The sequence below is a fragment of the Pseudophryne corroboree genome, chromosome 12 (assembly GCF_028390025.1).
Source record: "Pseudophryne corroboree isolate aPseCor3 chromosome 12, aPseCor3.hap2, whole genome shotgun sequence".
Classification (NCBI taxonomy): Eukaryota; Metazoa; Chordata; class Amphibia; order Anura; family Myobatrachidae; genus Pseudophryne; species Pseudophryne corroboree.
Genome location: NC_086455.1, coordinates 165,232,518 through 165,255,056, shown reverse-complemented (window position 1 = coordinate 165,255,056; position 22,539 = coordinate 165,232,518). Strand labels below are relative to the sequence as shown.

Here is a 22,539-nt window from a genome sequence, read left to right as displayed (position 1 = left end):
GGGTGGATAAGGCGCTCACACGCTTATCAAAACAAGTGGCGGTACCGTCTATAGATAGGGCCGTCCTCAAGGAGCCAGCTGACAGGAGGCTGGAAAATATCATAAAAAGTATATACACACATACTGGTGTTATACTGCGACCAGCGATCGCCTCAGCCTGGATGTGCCGAGCTGGGGTGGCTTGGTCGGATTCCCTGACTAAAAATATTGATACCCTTGACAGGGACAGTATTTTATTGACTATAGAGCATTTAAAGGATGCATTTCTATATATACGAGATGCACAGAGGGATATTTGCACTCTGGCATCAAGAGTAAGTGCGATGTCCATATCTGCCAGCAGATGTTTATGGACACGACAGTGGTCAGGTGATGCAGATTCCAAACGGCACAAAGGTGTATTGCCGTATAAAGGAAGAGGAGTTATTTGGGGTCGGTCCATCGGACCTGGTGGCCACGGCAACTGCTGGAAAATCCACCGTTTTTACCCTAAGTCACATCTCTGCAGAAAAAGACACCGTCTTTTCAGCCTCAGTCCTTTCGTCCCTATAAGAGTCATATCTGCCCAGGGATAGAGGAAAGGGAAGAAGACTGCAGCAGGCAGCCCATTCCCAGGAACAGAAGCCTTCCACCGCTTCTGCCAAGCTCTCAGCATGACGCTGGGACCGTACAGGACCCCTGGATCCTACAAGTAGTATCCCAGGGGTACAGATTGGAATGTCGAGACGTTTCCCCCTCGCAGGCTCCTGAAGTCTGCTTTACCAAGGTCTCCCTCCGACAAGGAGGCAGTATGGGAAACAATTCACAAGCTGTATTCCCAGCAGGTGATAATCAAATTACCCCTCCTACAACAAGGAAAGGGGTATTATTCCACACTATATTGTGGTACTGAAGCCAGAAGGCTAGGTGAGACCTATTCTAAATCTAAAAAATTTGAACACTTACAAAGGTTCAAATCAAGATGGAGTCACTCAGAGCAGTGATAACGAACCAGGAAGAAGGGGACTATATAGTGTCCCGGGACATCAGGGATGCTTACCTCCATGTCCCAAATTTGCCCTTCTCACTAAGGGTACTTCAGGTTCGTGGTACAGAACTGTCACTATCAGTTTCAGACGCTGCCGTTGGATTGTCCACGGCACCCCGGGTCTTTACCAAGGTAATGGCCGAAATGATGATTCTTCTTCGAAGAAAAGGCGTCTTAATTATCCCTTACTTGGACGATCTCCTGATAAGGGCAAAGTCCAGGGAACAGTTGGAGGTCGGAGTAGCACTATCTCGGATACTGCTACAACAGCACGGGTGGATTCTAAATATTCCAAAATCGCAGCTGATCCCGACGACACGTCTGCTGTGCCTAGGGATGATTCTGGACACAGTCCAGAAAAAGGTGTTTCTCCCGGAAGAGAAAGCCAGGGAGTTATCCGAGCTAGTCAGGAACCTCCTAAAACCAGGAAAAGTGTCAGTGCATCATTGCACAAGGGTCCTGGTAAAAATGGTGGCTTCCTACGAAGCAATTCCATTCGGCAGATTTCACGCAAGAACTTTTCAGTGGGATCTGCTGGACAAATGGTCCGGATCGCATCTTCAGATGCATCAGCGGATAACCCTATATCCAAGGACAAGGGTGTCTCTCCTGTGGTGGTTACAGAGTGCTCATCTTCTAGAGGGCCGCAGATTCGGCATTCAGGATTGGATGCTGGTGACCACGGAGGCCAGCCCGAGAGGCTGGGGAGCAGTCACACAAGGAAAAAATTTCCAGGGAGTGTGATCAAGTCTGGAGACTTTTCTCCACATAAATATACTGGAGCTAAGGGTAATTTTATAATGCTCTAAGCTTAGCAAGACCTCTGCTTCAAGGTCAGCCGGTATTGATCCAGTGGGAAAAACATCACGGCAGTCGCCCACGTAAACAGACAGGGCAGCACAAGAAGCAGGAGGGCAATGGCAAAAACTGCAAGGACTTTTCGCTGGGCGGAAAATCATGTGATAGCACTGTCAGTAGTGTTTCATTCCGGGAATGGAAACTGGGAAGCAGACTTCCTCAGCAGGCACGACCTCCACCCGGGAGAGTGGAAACTTCATCGGGAAGTTTTTCCACATGATTGTGAACCGTTGGGAAATACCAAAGGTGGACATGATGGCGTCCCGTCTGAACAAAAAACGGGACAGGTATTGCGCCAGGTCAAGAGACCCTCAGGCAATAGCTGTGGACGTTCTGGTAACACCGTGGGTGTACCAGTCGGTGTATGTGTTCCCTCCTCTGCTTCTCATACCTAAGGTACTGAGAATTATAAGACGTAGAGGAGTAAGAACTATACTCATGGCTCCGGATTGGCCAAGAAGGACTTGGTACCCGGAACTTCAAGAGATGCTCACAGAGGACTTATGGCCTCTGCCGCTAAGAAGGGACTTGCTTCAGCAAGTACCATGTCTGTTCCAAGACTTACCGCAGCTGCGTTTGACGGCATGGCGGTGGAACGCCGGATCCTAAGGGAAAAAGGCATTCCGGAAGAGGTCATTCCTACCCTGGTCAAAGCCAGAAAGGAGGTGACCGCACAACATTATCACCACATGTGGCGAAAATATGTTGCGTGGTGTGAGGCCAGGAAGGCCCCACGAAGAAATTTCAACTCGGTCGATTCCTGCATTTCCTGCAAACAGGAGTGTCTATGGGCCTCAAATTGGGGTCCATTAAGGTTCAAATTTCGGCCCTGTCGATTTTCTTCCAGAAAGAATTGGCTTCAGTTCCTGAAGTCCAGAAGTTTGTCAAGGGAGTATTGCATATACAACCCCCTTTTGTGCCTCCAGTGGCACTGTGGGATCTCAACGTAGTTCTGGGATTCCTCAAATCACATTGGTTTAAAACCAGTCAAATCTGTGGATTTGAAGCATCTCACATGAAAAGTGACCATGCTCTTGGCCCTGGCCTGGGCCAGGCGAGTGTCAAATTGGTGGTTTTTTTCTCAAAAAAGCCCATATCTGTTTGTCCATTCGGACAGGGCAGAGCTGCGGACTCATCCCCAGTTCTCTCCCTAAGGTGGTGTCAGTGTTTCACCTGAACCAGCTTATTGTGGTGCCTTGCGCCTACTAGGGACTTGGAGGACTCCAAGTTGCTAGATGTTGTCAGGGCCCTGAAAATATAGGTTCCAGGACGGCTGGAGTCAGGAAAACTGACTTGCTGTTATCCTGTATGCACCCAACAAACTGGGTGCTCTTGCTTCTAAGCAGACTATTGCTAGTTGGATGTGTAATACAATTCAGCTTGCACATTCTGTGGCAGGCCTGCCACAGCCAAAATATGTAAATGCCCATTCCACAAGGAAGGTGGGCTCATCTTGGGCGGCTGCCCGAGGGGTCTCGGCTTTACAACTTTGCCGAGCGGCTACTTAGTCAGGGGCAAACACGTTTGTAAAATCCTACAAATTTGATACCCTGGCTAAGGAGGACCTGGAGTTCTCTCATTCGGTGCTGCAGAGTCATCCGCACTCTCCCGCCCGTTTGGGAGCTTTGGTATAATCCCCATGGTCCTTTCAGGAACCCCAGCATCCACTAGGACGATAGAGAAAATAAGAATTTACTTACCGATAATTCTATTTCTCGGAGTCCGTAGTGGATGCTGGGCGCCCATCCCAAGTGCGGATTATCTGCAATACTTGTACATAGTTACAAAAATCGGGTTATTATTGTTGTGAGCCATCTTTTCAGAGGCTCCGCTGTTATCATACTGTTAACTGGGTTCAGATCACAGGTTGTACAGTGTGATTGGTGTGGCTGGTATGAGTCTTACCCGGGATTCAAAATCCTTCCTTATTGTGTACGCTCGTCCGGGCACAGTATCCTAACTGAGGCTTGGAGGAGGGTCATAGGGGGAGGAGCCAGTGCACACCACCTGATCCTAAAGCTTTACTTTTTGTGCCCTGTCTCCTGCGGAGCCGCTATTCCCCATGGTCCTTTCAGGAACCCCAGCATCCACTACGGACTCCGAGAAATAGAATTATCGGTAAGTAAATTCTTATTTTTTTTGACATGTTATAAGAATGTCTAATGTGTAATTTGATGCCTTTTGGAGATTTTTCCATCTTTCCCTGGCTTCTTTTTGCACATTAAAATGAATTTTTGCCTGGGGTGCCCAAACTTTCAATCCCCACTGTATGTGTGCGTCTCAATGATTCTGCAGCTTTTCTCCACATATGTGCGTGCTGAATTTCATAGCATGTACAGATACGGGTTGGTATCAACATCCCGGCGGTCAGAATACCGACCGCGGGATGCCAGGCTCCGGAATGCCGACACGCTGCGGGCACTGTGGCGCGCTACCACGCTATTTATTCTCCCTCCCTGTCGTGGATTCCCCAGGTGGGAGAATAGGTGTCGGGATCCTGGCGCCGATATGCTGAGCGCCATGATCCCAACAGCCGGGTTATTGAATGCATCCCGCAGATACAAGCGATTGCAGAGCACAGTGTAATCCGCGATGACAAATTTATATTTTATACAGACAATAGGCAAACAAAAGTATAGATAAAATGCAAGTTGGAGGATTACCAGATTCCTGTGAGTAATGATTTGTAGAGATGCTGGCTCTGGAACCGGTCCCTGGGTCCTCTTATGTAATTTAATTGCAGGATTTCCTCCACTGAATATCCAGGATAGCACTCCTGTCACTAGCAACGCGTATCAGGATTTAATTCCCTTCCTCAGCCTGAGGCAATAACTCGTTTTCCTTGCTAAGTGGCTACTTATCCTCTGTGGTATGTGATCTCAGCCGGCTGGTAAGGGTATTCCTCACTATGGGGCCGTGCTGTTATGCTTTGATAAATCTCCCCCAATGACCCCTCCTCACCGCATCCCCTTCCCACTTCACCAGAAATGAGGCAGTGGATTGTTCTGCTGCGCTGATTGGTGGTGGCAGCGTAGAACCACGGTCACCATCAGTAGCAATGATTTTGGGTCCTTCCGGGAGAGTCCTTTCTTTGGGATGGTGTATTGGCGGGTAGTAGCTCCGGACATTCTGTAGGCTCCAATTTTGCATCATTTTACAGAAAGGGATGGGAAGTAACTTACGCTAGCACATGTGCGGTCTGATGACTACACAGCGCATTCAGCAAGCTGGGGCCCAGCCCAGAAGTGCAGTGATAGGGGTACAGTAAGCTGATGTTCCCTGTTCACTCATCAGTGCCTATTTCCTGCAATCATTTCTTGGTACATTAATACAATAATTACGTAGTGCCGGCGTTGATAAATAGGCCTTATAGTCTTTTTTCTGACCAGGTTGTGTGATGCACCCTAACAGGTCCCATGGATGCAGTTGAAGCCGGGGGAGGGGGAGAGGAAGTGGACTTGGGGGCTGGCCAGACCTGCTAGATGTTTGGTGGTGCACTGTTAAGCAGCGTGTATACCTGGTCTGGCCACCAAGGGAAATATGAATGCTTAATATCACATTTTATAGACTGCAAACAATCGCAAGCTCTTATCATCATGATTTCCAATGAAACCACTCGTATTGTGTTGTATAAAATACATGCAGTCATGCAATTGGACCTTTGTAAAAGAACACACAATCCAGGGTATCAAAACGTAATAATGGTATTAATACCGTAAAATGACTTGTGTGCCAATTACTCCTTGTATATAATTACCTGTCTCTGTTCTGGGGTGAGGAACTGCAATCTGTACCAGGGTTCCTGGAAGCCTCATTCTGTGGAACATCTGAATAACTTTCTGCCCTAAGGCGCCTCCAACAACCCCAGGTGCTGGCGGTCTGGGCACGGCAAGAAATGATGCCTTCAGTCTGTAATACAGGCACAGAGGGAAGGGGAGGGAAACGGCACAAGTTAGTCATTATAGCTATACAATGAAAGAGCGGTGGGAGAAGTGGCGGTACTGCATGCCGCTGTACACCTGGCCACCTCCACCCCTCGCTGTACACGGGCCACTTCCACCCCTCTCATACTGACAGCGTCGCCACACTCTCCTTGTGGCAGGTGTGTGATCTGCAACTGTGGTGACATTGGTGTAACGTAATCTGGATAGAGCACTGTCTCCGCTGGCTGGGGGAATATGTAAGGGGCGTTACTAGTCGGCGACTGGCCGTTTGTGCGTAAGAGAAATGTGTTGTGGGTGTGTTGCCTTAGTTACTGCATATTCCAAGTGGTGTATGTATTATCAAATGCTAATTTGCATACATCGTAAGTCTTAGAACTCGTTCTGCGTTACAGCGCTACCAGCCCGATCTGTTTGTGTGGACGAATCTAGACCTGAGCTGGTTTTCAGACTGCTGGTGGGCTCGTTGTCTGTCTCGCTGCTTCACATCGACCCTCTGCCACCGACGGAGACCACATCACACCCTAACCCACTGACGCCCCTGTCTCTTAGCTTCTTCAGCCGCATTGACGCACTGGATCCGCAGACCTTTGCACAAAGCGATTTTACCTCATTACGGAATATTTTCGCCGAGGCCTGCACACTTGATCACCTCAGGTATTAATGATCCTCTCTGTATTTTACTAGTGCTTTGCGTTTTGATATACGGAGCATATTTCAACTACACTTAAATGACTATTACAGAGCAACAAGACCCTACAGTAGATGCTGATCTAATATTAAAAGGCGTTTTGTAGCAATCCTATATAAATGTTTCCATGCAATAAAATGACAGAAAGTGTATTTTGTATTATATTGTTCCCTCATCTTATGTCCCAGACTGTAATGTGCACCAGTACTGAACTCTATTTCAATCCTAAAGGCCCCCATCCACTACTCAGGGCCCCATACACTAGGGAGATGTATCTCAGCAATGACTTGCATGCAATTTTCCTGCAATCTGTCCGGGAGCTTCCCAGGAGCCCTGCGATTGTGATTTGCTACTTGAGTGTATTTTTACATGTGATTTATCTCATGCAATCTAATTATTAAACCTATTTCCATGCAATTGAGATAAATCTCACATGCAGCACGTGTGATCTGCGATTGCGATGGGAGACGCACGGGAACACTCATTGCATCACAATCGCACGAAAAGGACATGCAATGTGACACTTTTCATGCAATCCGTCTCAGCAATTCGTCTCAATTGCATGAAAACAGGCAATATCGCACTAGTGTATGGGGCCCTCCGACTTGTCTGAACTGCAGATCGCATCAGATATCTCTTCTCTCTCCCGGGAGCGTCCCAGGAATCGGATCGGACCCTGGCTTTAATTTTCATTACATTCCTTCAGATATATCTGATGCGTTCTATCATGTGTCAGATCTGATGCTGCTGCTGCCGCCGCGTCCTGTGGTGGGTGGGAGTGGCCAGGGAGATGCCAGTCGAGTGACGCTTCAGATGAATCTGATACGATACATCTGAAGTAAAAAAAAACACTCCGATGTGCACCTGTTTTCTTCAGATTCAGATAAATAGTTGGGGCAGCCTCAGAGATCTGTAGTTCAGACATATCTGACACGGGACTGCGCACCGGATCGGAAGAGCCATCCGGTGTGACACTTTTCTTCCGATTTTTTGATCAGATGCATCGAAATCTGCAGAAAAGTGCCCAAAGCGGACTAGTGGATGGGGGCCTTAATACTATATTGCATAAGATGCACTAACAAAAACTCCTAGTGGTAATCCTATTTTTAGAAATGCCCTGTCCTTTACACTACTATGCCAGAGCTCCCAAAAAATCCAGGGACAGATGCATTAAGCCTGGAGAAGTGATAAGTGTAAAGTGATAACGCACCTGCCAATCGGCTTCTGTCAATTTACATATTGGAGCTGATTGGCTGTTGCGTTATCACCTTGCACTTATCACTGCTTTATCACTTCTCCAGGCTTAATACATCTGCCCCCCTGTTTGTAAAACGTGTCCTATTTATGTATGAAAATAATCACATTTCCTTCCCATTCTTTGATAGGTTCATAGGAACAGAAATAAAAATCTCTCACGAACAGCGCCAGAGGTCTGGTTTGCGCAGTTTCAGTACGGACGTCTGCATCGGTCAAACCGAGCTGCTCGAGTGCCTTTTTCCTAATGATTCAAGGTTTATTCCACCTCAGTACACAGAGGTAAGGCCATGATGCTCCTCTTGTCTGGGTACAGTGTTGGTCATTCCGAGTTGATCGCTCGCTAGCTAGTTTTAGCATTCGGGCAAACGCTATGCCGCCGCCCACTGGGAGTGTATTTTAGATTAGCAGAAGTGTGAACGCATGTGCAGCCGAGCTCTGCAAAACCAGTTTGTGCAGTTTCTGAGTAGCTCTGAACCTACTCAGCGCTTGCGATCACTTCAGCCTATTCCTGTCCGGATTTGACGTCATACACCCGCCCAGCGAACGCCCAGCCACGCCTGCATTTCTTCAGACACGCCTGCGTTTTTGCAAACCCTCCCTGAAAACGGTCAGTTGACACCCAGAAACGCCCCCTTCCTGTCAATCTTCTTGCGGCCGTCAGTGCGACTGAAAACTTCACTACAACCTGTGCACAACCACAACGGGCTTTGTACCCGTACGACACGCGTGCGCATTGCGGCCCATACGCATGCGCAGAATGCCCATTTTTAGCCTGATCGCTGCCTGCGAACAACGGAAGCTAGCGATCAACTCGGAATGACCCCCAGTATAGAATGACTTTATTAGGCATGGCAGATGTATATCAGTTTTCATAAGAATGGTAAGAGCCAGGTTTTCTGCAGAACACATAGGGCCTGAATGCTGCCAGTCGAGCAATATTTAGCAATGTGTAAGGAATTTCAGCTCCACTCCATCCAAAGGCTCAAAAGGGAGGATGGTGTAGGGCAGGGCTGGCCAAACCGGTCCTCAAGATCTACCAACAGTTCATGTTTTCCAGGCCTCCTGGAGATCTGTAGAATTGGCAGGAATGAATGCAGCACATCTTAATTAGTAATGACTACACCTGTGCACCAGCTAGGTGGTCTGGAAAATGTGAACTGTTGGTAGCTCTCGAGGACTGGTTTGGCCAGCCCTGGTGTAGGGCCATCCATCCCAGGTTGAGATCCCAAGGAGCAGTAGCCATGGCAGGGGCTTTGTATGGAGATTGGACCTGAAAGAAGGTCTGCATGTCATGGAAAAGAGACGAAGCAGGCTTCCCAGCTTTGAGCATAGTCTGACCCTAACAAACACATAGCCCTACGTTTTATGGCTTCTACAACATCCACACTGTCAAAGCCAGCCAAGATAAACTGATGATAAAAGGGTCCTGAATTAACAGATATAGTCATAGAATGTCTGTGTTTCTTGACCTTTTTGGCCAGTTCCATGTTACCAGAATCACCTGATCTCTCTTTCTTTTACCTTCCTGAGCACCCATTAAAGCATTGCTCTTGGTAGGGGAACAGAAGGTAGATCGGATTGAAGTTCTAAGGGCCAACATAACATCTGTTTGAAACCCCTTCGGATCCCTTGACCTGGAGCAGAACTGTTTCATCTTGTGTTTCAGCTGAGAGTCCAACATCTAGCTGACCCTGCATCCTCTGGAATGGAGAAAGTGCGACCACGAGCAACACATGTACTTTTAGTACCGGGCTGGTCAAGTTATGATGAGATTTCTTCCATTTCAAATTTAGATCTTTATTCAGGTTTGTTAGAAAACCCAAAAAGTTAGCAACTGAGCAAAACCAAGTTGCAGTGCCGGTGGGGCAGATGTAACGTGCAGAGTTAGATTTGGGTGGGTTATATTGTTTCTGTGCAGGGTAAATACTGGCTGTTTTATTTTTACACTGCAATTTAGATTTCAGTTTAAACAAACACCACCCAAACCTAACTCACTCTGCACATGTTACATCTCCCCCCCCTCCAGTGCAGCATGGTTTTGCCCAATTGCTTTTTTGGGGGGTTTGCTAACAAACCTGAGTAACCCTGTTAGTTTGATCTTGAACTGCCTCAAATAGAACTGTGAATATTGAACTCTATACTGCTCTATACTGTTGATGATCAACCTGTCCGGGTTCAGAATGGGGCTAAAAGGTCAATGTGCTTTCTACACCAAGAAGATATTTACGTAAACCACATAATCTAAGATGCTCTTCTGGTACTGCAATAAATTCCACTGGTGAAATGAAGCAGAAACTTCTGGAGATCTATAATTTATTACCAACTTAAGATCTCAGGCATCTGTGGTCTTATCAAACCACCACTCCTGAAAGAGAAGCAGATGATTTCCCACCCCAGAAGATCAGGGTTGCTATACACCTTCATAAGGAGCAGAGAATAGTCTTTTGGGTTTCTGAGTTCTTCCTGATTTGTACATTAGTTCTGTATATAAAAAACATTGGTTGCCAATAAATACTTTTCCTCTTAACTTCCCAATATTAATTGTATATAAGGGAGAAGGCACCTATTAGGTTTTCTCCCGCCATAACAGCCTTTGGTTTCAGGCTCCTGTCACACTGATGCTTCATACGTGAAACTTTCCATTAACCGGGTATTTTCTTTTCTTTCAGTTATTGAAATTTGATATGAATAAAGATCCGGACAGCCGACCGCCGCCGTGTGTCCACTTGCACTATAAGCTTACGGAAAACAGAGGCGCTCAGGTGAGGAAGTGGGGGGGAATAAATGCTTTCCGCACTGTCCCTTGGAAAACTTTGCTAGTGTATATAGTGTATATATCATTCACAGCGTCCAGGCTGAGGTAGGACGTCTGTGTCAGCTGGATCTTTTGCACTCAATTTTAAAACCTTTATTAAATACAAATACAATACATAACATAAAAAAATCCACACGGCCGGTGATCAGATATATTAAACATTAAAAATAAATGCACTCTCTGTATCAGCCACCCTAAGGTTAATATAATCTTATGTAGCCCTATATAGTTCAGGCAAGATGTTAGTATTACAGAGCAGACACAGCCATTCAATCCAACGAGCCAGTTTTATTGCTTGGTTATCAAGAATTTGCCAGGAGTCAAGAATTTTGATGCATTTCGTTAGCATCCAAACGCCAAATATTTAGAACAAACTCAGTCCAGCAAAGATATTAATATTAGTAATACTTCCAGCCCTGCGTGACCACGCTATATTCCCTGCAGAGCTCAGCTCATTGTATTTGTATGTAATAAATGTTTTAAAATTGTATGCTGAATTGAACAGCGCTTCATTTATATATTTTTTGTTAGTCTATATCTTTTTTATGGCGGTACAGTGACCTCTAAGTGAAGCTGCAGTCCTGATTTAGGATATTAATACAACTGCAGGATTTTCGTTGTCAGCGCCTAAGATATTGTAAATCTCTTTGACTATATTTATCTTTTGCCCCCAGCCTGTGGCTGGTGTATGTCCCCATACTAATGATAACAGCTGCGTACGTGAGAGCAGTGGGCGGGATAAGCTGTCTAATGGATTTTCTCTTACGTCCTAGAGGATACTGGGGTCCATTTAGTACCATGGGTATAGACTGGTCCACTAGTAGCCATGGGCACTTTAAGAATTTGATAGTGTGGGCTGGCTCCTCCCTCTATGCCCCTCCTACCAGACTCAGTTTAGAAAATGTGCCCGGAGGAGCCGGTCACGTCGCTGGAAGCTCCTGAAGAGTTTTCTGCATTTATTTTATATGTTTGGGACTTGGGGGGGATGGGGGCAACCTCTTGAAGGGTTAATAGGACACTGAGCTCCTGAGGGAACTATTCGCAAGCCCCACCACGGCGAGCGTACATTCCCGCAGCACGCCGACACCCCTAACAGAGCCAGAAGTAAGAAGAGTGGTGAGTACTAAGGCGGCGTCCCGACTAGCGGGTCGCCGGCCATTAGGGCGGCATGAGGGAACGGAGAAGCACGGCTTCTAACTGGGGCGGAATACGTCTCCAGACACAGTACACAGCTGCGTCTCAGTACACTGTACACAGTACCCACACTGGCAAAAATAGCCTTAAAACGGTTTTCTTTCCATTTTAAGCACCAGATTACCTCAGCCAGGTAAGACCGCGCGCCATTGAAGGGGCGGGGCCTTCACTATGAGCGGATCCAACAGCTCACCAGCGCCATTTTCTCTCTGCAGTGGAGACAGACGTTGACTGACAGGGACGCGCAGCTCCTCCGGAGACACTCCAGAATACCTCAGCGGTACCAGGGGGTCATAGCAGGGGGGGAGCGATTCTTAGGGGGGAATTCAAATGTTTGAAAAGTCAGTTGGGTGTTTGTTTTTTCCTGTCTATTAGATAGGCAAAAACAGACTCCCAACTGACTTTTCAAACATTTGAATCTCCCCCTTAGTGCACTGTGGGGGTAATTCAGACCTGATCGTAGCAGCAAATTTGTTAGCAGTTGGGCAAAACCATGTGCACTGCAGGTGTGGCAGATATAACATAAACAGAGAGAGTTAGATTTGAGCCATTTGCCATTTGGTCTCTCCACGGCACCGAGGGTATTCACCAAAGTGATGGCAGAGATGATGTTTCTCCTTCCTGGGAATGATACTGGACACTGAGTTGCAGAAAGTGTTCCTTCCGTTGGAAAAGGCATTGATAATCCAGTCGATGGTTCGGGATGTCCTGAAGCCAACCCGGATATTGGTGCTTCTATGCATTCGACTTCTGGGGAAAATGGTGGCCTCTTACGAGGCGCTTCAATACGGAAGGTTTCACGCAAGACCCATCTTCACATGCACCAGAGGATCCGTTTGTCGCCAAAAGCCAGGATCTCCCTTCTGTAGTGGCTACAGATTTCTCACCTCATCGAGGGTCGGAGGTTCGGAATTCAGGACTGGATACTGTTAACCACGGACGCAAGCCTCAGAGGTTGGGGAGCAGTCAATTTCAAGGAAGATGGTCAAGTCAGGAAGTCACCCTTCCAATCAACATTTTGGAAATCAGGGCCATATACAACGCCCTTCTGCAGGCCTCTTATCTTCTTCAGGATCAGGCCATTCAGGTCCAGTCGGACAATGTGACGGCAGTGACGTACATAAACCGACAGGGCGGAACGAAAAGCAGAGCAGCAATGTCAGAGGTGTCAAGAATTCTCCTCTGGGCAGAAAAAAACGCCTTGGCGTTGTCGGCGGTCTTCATTCCGGGAATAGACAGCTGGGAAGCAGACTTCCTCAGCAGACACGACCTGCACCTGGGGGAGTGGGGCCTTCACCCGTAGGTGTGCAGGTGCTTGACACGTCGGTGAGGATATCCACACATCGACATGTTGGCCTCTCGTCTCAACAAGAAGCTCAAGCGGTATTGTTCCAGGTCGAGAGACCCACAGGCAGTGGCGGTAGACGCTCTGACGACTCCATGGGTTTATCAGATGGTGTACGTGTTCAAGCAATTCTCATTGCTCCGGACTGGCCAAGAAGGGCCTGGAACGCTGACCTCCTGGAGATGCTCCTCGAAGATCCGTGGCCTCTACCTCTTCGCGAGGATCTTCTGCAACAAGGCCCATTCGTCTATCAAGACTTACCACGGCTACGTTTGACGGCATGGAAGTTGAACGGCTGATTCTAGCCAGAAGAGGGATCCCTAACAAAGTTATCCCGACTATGATCCAAGCCAGGAAGGGGGTAACGTCTAGACATTACCACCGTATTTGGAAGAAATATGTCTCTTGGTGTGAGGGCTGAAAATATTCTGTTGTGGAATTTCACTTGGGACGTTTCCTGCTTTTTCTGCAGGCAGGTGTAGATGTGGGCCCACGTCTGGGCTCCATAAAAGTCCAGATTTCGGCCTTGTCCATTTTCTTTTAAAAATAATTGGCTTCTCTCCCTGAGGCCCAGACCTTTTTGAAAGGTGTTCTGCGCATCCAACCTCCCTTTGTGCCTCCCACGGCACCTTGGGATCTCAATTTGGTGCTGCAGTTCCTCCAGTCTGACTGATTTGAACCGTTACATGAGGTTGACGTAAAGTACCTTACGTGGAAGACCGTCACACTGTTGGCCTTAGCCTCAGCAAGACGTGTGTTGGAGTTGGGAGCGTTGTCTCACAAGAGTCCCTACTTAATTTTTCATGAGGACAGAGCTGAACTCAGACCTCGTCAGCAATTTCTTCCTAAGGTGGTGTCCGAGTTTCACATCAACCAACCTATTGTGGTTCCGGTTGTTACGGACACCTCTGCTACTTCAAAGTCTTTGGATGTTGTGAGGGCTTGGAAGGTGTATGTAAGGAGAACAGCTCGTCACAGGAAATCCTACTCACTGTTCGTTCTATATGATCCCAATAAAATTGGGTGTCCTGCTTCAAAGACGACAATTGCATGCTGGATCAGGTTCACTATCCAGCATGCTTATTCCACGGCAGGTTTGCCGTTTCCGAAATCTGTATAGGCCCACTCTACTAGGTCGGTGGGTTCTTCCTGGGCGGCTGCCCGGGGTGTCTCGGTTTTACAGCTCTGCCGAGCAGCGACTTGGTCAGGTTCGAACACGTTTGCTAAGTTATACAAGTTCGATACTTTGGCCTCTGAGGACCTTCAGTTTGGTCAATCAGTTCTGCAGGAACCTCAGCACTCTTCGATCCGGTTTGGGAGCTTTGGTACATCCCCATGGTACTAAATGGAACCCCAGTATCCTCTAGGACGTAAGAGAAAATAGGATTTTAATTACCTACCGGTAAATCCTTTTTTCGTAGTCCGTAGAGGATACTGGGTGCCCGCCTGGTGCTTCATTCTTCCTGCACTGTTACTTGGTTAAGTAATGTTGGTTCAGCCGTTGCTGTTCCTGTTTAAAGTTGGGTTAACTTGGCTTTCCTCTTGTTCTGTGTGTGCTGGTTCAGAATTTCACCACTATCTTTATCTATCCTTCTCTCGAAGTATGTCCGTCTCCTCGGGCACAGTTTCTAGACTGAGTCTGGTAGGAGGGGCATAGAGGGAGGAGCCAGGCCACACTAACAAATTCTTAAAGTGCCCATAGCTCCTAGTGGACCCATCTATACCCCATGGTACTAAATGGAACCCCAGTATCCTCTACGGACTACAAGAAAAGGATTTACCGGTAGGTAATTAAAATCCTATTTTTGTATTCAAAGGCGAATTCTAGCATAACCATGACATAGAATCCGTCCGACTCAGAATCAGCCGCGTAATGCATGCCAGAAATGTAGGTGGAAATTGCATCCATTTAAAAATACCCAGTCAGTAATGTGCAGGCGATTATATTAGTATAAAATATCCGTAAAGCGCGCTCTGCATTAAAAGCGGTCGTCTTAATAATCAGTGGTAATAAATAAAAAGAAAAATGTCCCCAGGCCGGGCCGGCATAGCCAAATGCTGAGAATACTTTTCATCCGCCGATTTGGCCAATACCAGCCTGGGCTAGCAGTACTACACTTGATATCATTCGTTTTGTTGGCGTTACCTTGTAAACTCACTCTCCCACTATTCCGTCAGCCCCAACCATTCCTGCGATCCTGATGTACAGCGTGATATCTTGAATATAATCCATTTCCTACAGGGCAGCTCTGGGCGGCTGAGTTCTGCCCCCCAGAGGTCAGAGCTACACATCCAGCTGACATCCGCTTCCTGCGAGCTGGACGTCACCATCGTGGACAGACTGAACTCCCTGCTGCAGGCGCAGAAGCTGGGCAGCGTGGAGATGATGACCTCACACCTCTTCACCTCCTACAACAAGCACATTAGTTTGGTAATTAGCAGTTGTACCTGGATGTGATACTGTGTAACGTACTGAAGGAACACAACGTCATGTGAAATGGAGCCTTTTATTGCTGAGTAGATACATTAATTCAATAATTAGAGAAGAGGACCTCTTCAAGCCTTTTGGCAAAGGCACACTGGCAGCAAAAATGTTTTTATTAATTAAATTACTCATTATGTGGTGGTGGGACAGGGTTGCACTTCTGTTTGTCCACAAATTTTATGATTGGCAGCCACCATTACTGGACCACCAACCCACGGCACCCAGTTTGGTGATCAAAAATGCATGTTGCCCACAGGGTCTTCATCTGGCTTTACTTGGTTTACTGTAGAGATCACCCAATGACATGGCTGCTTAGAATGTTTTGTTAAATTGGTACATAAATTGTGGGATGTATTACTCAGCATTACCCCTACCTTGGGCACTTCTATAAAATTTCTTTGTGTATCTGAATATCTGACATCTGTTTTGGGCATTCCCCAGCACAAAGATTTCCCTGAGGTTCTCCTAGATGACTCTCGGTCTCCAGTAAACACAAGGACCTCTGTGCTGGTCTCTGCACCCTCGCTCCACCTCGCTGTACGCTTCCCAATTCCAGACCTGCGATCAGACCAGGAACGGGGTCCCTGGTTTAAGAAATCCCTCCAAAAAGAAGTCCTGCACTTAAAGTTCACAGACATTGCATTTAAGACAGAGATCCTAGGAGGCTCTTCCCCTGAGCAATTAAAATTGGAGCTTACATTCAAGGAGCTCACCGGTATGTTTTAGCACTAGAGTTATCCTGTTCGCTGCGCCAAGTCAGCCCCAAATAATACGTTTCCATTTTCTATATTCTGTCTTCTCCAGGCACCTTCCAGGAGAACAGTGATGGACCCGATGTCCAGTTCCTGAGAGTAGTGAAGAAGAACAATGAAGTAGATGGTGACATGACTACTTCAGACAATTTTGACTGGCCGAGGTTTCAGTTTTGCTGCTTTTTTTTTATTATTTATTATTATTATTATTATTATTATTATTAGTTTGCTTCTTTATTACTATCAAAGTCCATAAATCACTGAGGCACCACACAATGTGAGATAAAGGTCATTTGCTCTTACTACTGTGCTTGCTGGTTGCCTTCCTTATACAGGTGCAACCTCACTAGTAAACAGATGAAAAGTGTAGTAATTGCAGACCCACACACAAGTAGTCACATATTTTAAATGACAGGACAAGCACATTCTACATGGACCGTATATGTGGGGTGCCTCCCATATCTTAGTATTCATTATATACTAGCTCTTCATGTGAAATTACATTGTTTTTCTCTATACCGTACTCAGAATTTGTCCATTTTCATATTGACCTCAACCCAGTCCCTCAGCACCCTATTTATATTTATTATTTTTTTGTCTTCTTAAAAAGAATCCTGTTTCCACCCTCTGTTTCCTGGCGTCCTCACTGCATAACAAACTCACCCACACTTTGCCAGGGCCCACCTTCTCGCTTTCTTTTACTATCTACCGATCCTCTTGGCCCCTCACCCCTTCAGCGCCCACCCTCGCACTTCTTACCCTCTATCTATCCTCTTGGCCCTTGATCTCTTCAGTTCCCACCTTCTCTCTTTTACCATTTACCCATCCTATCACCACTCATCCCCTCTGTGCCCACCCTCTCACTTTTTACCATCTACCCATCCTCTTGGCTCCTCACCCCTCAGTGCCCAGCCTCTCACTTTTACCATCTACCCATCCTCTTGGCCCCTCATCCCTCAGTGCCCAGCCTCTCACTTTCTTTTTACCATCTACCTATCCTCTTGGCCTCTCAGTGCCCACCCTCTCACTCTCCTTTGACCATCTACCCATTCTCTTGCCCCTCATCCCTTCAGTGCCCACCCTCTCACTTTTACCATCTATCCATCCTCTTGACCCCTCACTCCCTCAGCATCTGCCCTCTTACGTTCCTTTTACCATATATCCATCCTCCTCCTCCCTCATCTCCTCAGTGCCCACCCTCTCACTCTCCTTTTCCCATCTATCCATCCTCTTTCCTCCTCATCCCCACAGTGCCTACCCTCCCTTTCTTTTTACCTTCTACCCATCTTCTTAGCCCCTCATCCACGTATTGCCCCTTTTCTGCTCACCACAGAAGAAGATGGGGCCAGAAACATGACAGTGATTGAAGAGATGGAATACAGACTGTGTATTTCTGCGATCAATTAGCTGTAAAATAATTTGATTTGTCTTTTACTATACGATGACTTCAGATAATCAATACACTTAAAATAAATGAAGTAGTTTTATAATAAGCAGTTGATCTATATAATAATCCATAAAATGTATGTGTTGTGTTTTTGTCTCAAGGATTGTGTTGAAAATCAATCCCATTGCTGTGCACTCTATTCTTGAGCGAGTGTCAACAGAGGAAGATGATGAGGTTGATGGGCGATTTCAGGATGATGAAGAAGGGGCTTCTCACTCCCTGAAAGACGTGTGCGACTTCAGGCGCCCAGAGCCTTCCCCGTTCTCCTCTCGGAGAGTCATGTTTGAGAACGAAGAGGTCTGTGATAGAAGCGAGGCCAATGGCTTGTTCACTAATCTATTTATAGTGACTGCTGCAGAACCATGAATTCCCAGGCCCTACAGTAACTTACAGGACATTCTATGTATATTCAGTTTTCCATTGTACATACTTCCTCTGCATGTATAGCAAGGTATGCTTTAGGCAAGTTCTTTGGTATTTGTGATGCATCTGATTGATTGACCTTCTTTTATAGATGGTGATGCCGGGAGATGCCATAGAAATGACCGAATTCCAAGAGAAGGCCATCAACAATTCCCATTACGTATTGGAACTGACATTGCCTAGTGTATTCGTAATGCTACCTAACAAAGTCTTCTATGAGAAATTGTATAACAGGTGGGTCAAGGACAAGATATTCAGGGGCTATGTGAGGGAGTGAAGGACTAATGGAGGGAACAAAGGACTAATGGAGGGAACAAAGGACTAATGGAGGGAACAAAGGACTAATTGAGGGAACAAAGGATTAATTGAGGGAGCGAAGAACTAATTGAGGGAGCGAGGGGCTATGTGAGGGAGCGAGGGGCTATGTGAGGGAGCGAGGGACTATGTTAGGGACTGTGAGGGAGCAATGGGCTATGCGAGGGGCTATGCAAGGGGCTAATTGAGGGAGCGAGGGGCTAATTGAGGGAGCGAAGGACTAATTGAAGGATCTAATGACTAATTGAGGGGGCCCGGGGCTGTGTGAGGGAGCAAGGGGCTTTGTAAGAGTATGCAACAGGGAAGGTCTACAAGAGTATGTGGGAGTGAGGGGCTGTGGGAATACATGAGAGCAAGGGGATTGTGTAAGAGAGCGTTAGAGCAAGAAGATTATGGGGGTAATTCAGACCTGATCGCAGCAGCAAATTTGTTAGCAGTTGGACAAAACCATGTGCACTGCAGGTGTGGCATATGTAACGTGCAGAGAGAGTTAGATTTGGGTGGGGTGTGTTGAAACCGAAATGTAAGAAACATAGAAACATAGAAACATAGAATTTGTCGGCAGATAAGAACCACTTGGCCCATCTAGTCTGCCCCTTTTTTTTTTTTTATATATTATTTTTTTTTATCACTAACCTTATTTGATCCTTATTTCTTTGTAAGGATATCCTTATGTCTATCCCATGCATGTTTAAATTGCTCTACTGTCTTAGCCTCTACCACCTCTGATGGGAGGCTATTCCACTTGTCCACTACCCTTTCTGTGAAATAATTTTTCCGCAAATTTCCCCTGAACCTCCCCCCCTCCAGTCTCAGTGCATGTCCTCGTGTCCTATTGCTTCTCTTCATTTGGAGAATGTTTCCCTCCTGGACTTTGTTAAAACCCTTCATATATTTGAAAGTTTCTATCATGTCGCCCCTTTCTCTTCTCTGCTCCAAACTATACATATTGAGATTTCTTAGTCTTTCTGGGTATGTTTTGTGATGTAGGCCATGCACCATTTTAGTTGCCCTCCTTTGTACAGTTTCTAATGTATTAATATCCTTTTGAAGATATGGCCTCCAGAACTGAATACAGTATTCTAGATGAGGCCGTACCAATGACCTATACAGTGGCATTATTACTTCTTTCTTTCTGCTGCTGATTCCTCTCCCAATGCAGCCAAGCATCTGACTAGCCTTCCTCATTGCCTTGTTACATTGCTTACCTGCCTTTAAGTCATCTGAAATAGTGACTCCTAGATCCCTTTCCTCCTCAGTAGTTTCCAGTATAGTGCCATTAATACTGTATTTAGCTTTAGGATTTTTGAGACCCAAGTGCATGATTTTGCATTTTTTGGCATTAAACTGTAATTGCCAGACTCTTGACCATTCCTCTAGTCTACCTAGATCCTCAATCATTTGTTTTACCCCACCTGGTGTGTCTACCCTGTTGCATACCTTTGTGTCATCTGCAAAAAGGCATACTTTCCCTTTAATCCCATTTGCAATGTCACCAATAAAGATATTGAAAAGCACTGGTCCAAGTACAGATCCCTGGGGTACTCCACTGGTAACATTTCCCTCCTGTGAATGCACTCCATTTACCACAACTCTCTGTTTTCTATCCTTCAACCAAGATCTTATCCATTCAATAATCCTAATATCCAATCCCAAACTTTCAAGTTTATTTAGCAGTCTGCGATGTGGAACTGTGTCAAAAGCCTTACTAAAGTCAAGATAAGCTATATCCATGGCTCCACCTTTATCCATCACTTTAGTCACACAATCAAAAAAGTCAATAAGATTTGTTTGACATGATCTTCCCCCAGTGAATCCATGCTGTTTGGGATCCAGTAAATTGCCGGATTTGAGATGATCTACAACTCTTTCTTTTAAGAGTGTTTCCATCAATTTCCCTACTACTGATGTAAGACTCACTGGTCTGTAGTTGTTTGCCTCTTCCTTGCTTCCACTTTTGTGCAGTGGGACTACGTTTGCTCTTTTCCAGTCCCCTGGAATTTCTCCTGTAGCTAATGACTGGTTGAATAATTCTGTCAATGGTGCTACCAGCACCTCTTTAAGTTCTTTTAGTATCCTTGGATGTATCCCATCTGGCCCCATAGATTTGTCCACTTTCAGCTTTGAGAGTTCTGTTAGGACCTTCTCCTCTGTAAATGTACTTGTTTCATTTTCCTGAATATCCCTGCAACTTAACTGTGGCCCCTTCCCCTCTCTTTCAGTAGTAAATACTGAGCAAAAATAATCATTAAGATGATCTGCTATTAAATTGTCTCCCTCAACAAGATTCCCAGTGTCCGTCTTTAGTTTTATAATTCCGCCTTTTGTTTTTCTTTTTTCGCTTATATACCTATGTAAATTGCAGTGTAAAAATAAAGCAGCCAGTATTTACCCTGCACAGAAACAATATAACCCACCCAAATCTAACTATCTCTGCCCCACCTGCAGTGCACATGGTTTTGCCCATCTGCTAACAAATTTGCTGCTACGATCAACACTGAATTGCCCCCTGAGTGAGAATATGAGAGTGAGGGGCTATGGGAGAGAGCATAAGAGGGAATATGAGGTTGAGAGGATATGTGAGCAAGTAAAAAGGATGTTGGAAGGAGCAAGTGTGTAGTCTGGTCGGGGGAGCCAGAGGAAAGTCTGTAAGGAGCAGTCTGTTGAGTGATGGGGTGGGCAGTGATGGAACATGGAGGCAGGCTAAGAGACAGATAGGAAGAGCGTGAGGACAATCTGTGAGAGACGGGGGGAACATGGGGGCAGGCTGTAAGGTGCAGTAGGGGGAACATGGGGGCAGACTGTGAGAGACAGTAGTAGGAGCGTGGTGGCAGGTTGTAAGATACAGTAGGTGGAGCGTGGTGGCAGTCTGTGAGGGACAGTAGGAGGAGCGTGGGAGCAGTCTGTGAGGGACAGTAGGAGGAGCGTGGGAGCAGGCTGTGAGGGACAGTAGGAGGAGCGTGTGGGCAGGCTGTGAAGGACAGTAGGAGGAGTGTGGGAGCAGGCTGTGAGGGATAGTAGGAGGAGCGTGTGGGCAGGCTGTGAGGGACAGTAGGAGGAGTGTGGGAGCAGGCTCTGAGGGACAGTAGGAGGAGCGTGAGAGCATGCTGTGAGGGACAGTAGGAGGAGCGTGGGAGCAGGCTGTGAGGGACAGTAGGAGGAGCATGAGAGCAGGCTCTGAGGGACAGTAGGAGGAGCGTGGGAGCAGGCTGTGAGGGACAGTAGGAGGAGCGTGGGAGCAGGCTGTGATGGACAGTAGGAGGAGCGTGGGAGCAGGCTGTGAGGGACAGTAGGAGGAGCGTGGGAGCTGGCTGTGAGGGACAGTAGGAGGAGCGTGTGAGCAGGCTGTGAGGGACAGTAGGAGGAGTGTGGGAGCAGGCTGTGAGGGACAGTAGGAAGAGCGTGAGAGCAGGCTGTGAGGGACAGTAGGAGGAGCGTGGGAGCAGGCTGTGAGGGACAGTAGGAGGAGCCTGGGAGCAGGCTGTGAGGGACAGTAGGAGGAGCGTGGGAGCAGGCTGTGAGGGACAATAGGAAGAACGTGGGAGCAGGCCGTGAGGGACAGTAGGAGGAGCGTGAGAGCATGCTGTGAGGGACAGTAGGAGGAGCGTGGGAGCAGGCTGTGAGGGACAGTAGGAGGAGCGTAGGAGCAGGCTGTGATGGACAGTAGGAGGAGTGTGGGAGCAGGCTGTGAGGGACAGTAGGAGGAGTGTGGGGAGCAGGCTGTGAGGGATAGTAGGAGGAGCGTGGGAGCAGGCTGTGAGGGATAGTAGGAGGAGCGTGGGGGCAGACTGTGAGGGACAGTAGGAGGAGCGTGGGAGCAGGCTGTGAGGGACAGTAGGAGGAGCGTGGGAGCAGGCTGTGAGGGACAGTAGGAGGAGTGTGGGAGCAGGCTGTGAGGGACAGTAGGAGGAGTGTGGGGAGCAGGCTGTGAGGGATAGTAGGAGGAGCGTGGGAGCAGGCTGTGAGGGATAGTAGGAGGAGTGTGGGAG

General features: G+C 47.1%; 1 protein-coding gene across 4 annotated transcripts in view; it reads left to right on the top strand.

The window, feature by feature from the left end:
* The window catches only part of ATG2B (autophagy related 2B), a 106,519-nt gene that overhangs the window by 36,255 nt on the left and 47,725 nt on the right, over window positions 1–22,539 (top strand). For all 4 annotated transcript variants that reach the window (XM_063948443.1, XM_063948446.1, XM_063948445.1 and 1 more), the window contains 8 exons: window positions 6,222–6,483; window positions 7,903–8,053; window positions 10,444–10,536; window positions 15,371–15,559; window positions 16,055–16,328; window positions 16,418–16,529; window positions 17,914–18,109; window positions 18,327–18,469. In XM_063948443.1, coding sequence (XP_063804513.1) covers window positions 6,222–6,483; window positions 7,903–8,053; window positions 10,444–10,536; window positions 15,371–15,559; window positions 16,055–16,328; window positions 16,418–16,529; window positions 17,914–18,109; window positions 18,327–18,469 — 1,420 coding nt within the window. The remainder of the gene's footprint in view (window positions 1–6,221; window positions 6,484–7,902; window positions 8,054–10,443; window positions 10,537–15,370; window positions 15,560–16,054; window positions 16,329–16,417; window positions 16,530–17,913; window positions 18,110–18,326; window positions 18,470–22,539) is intronic.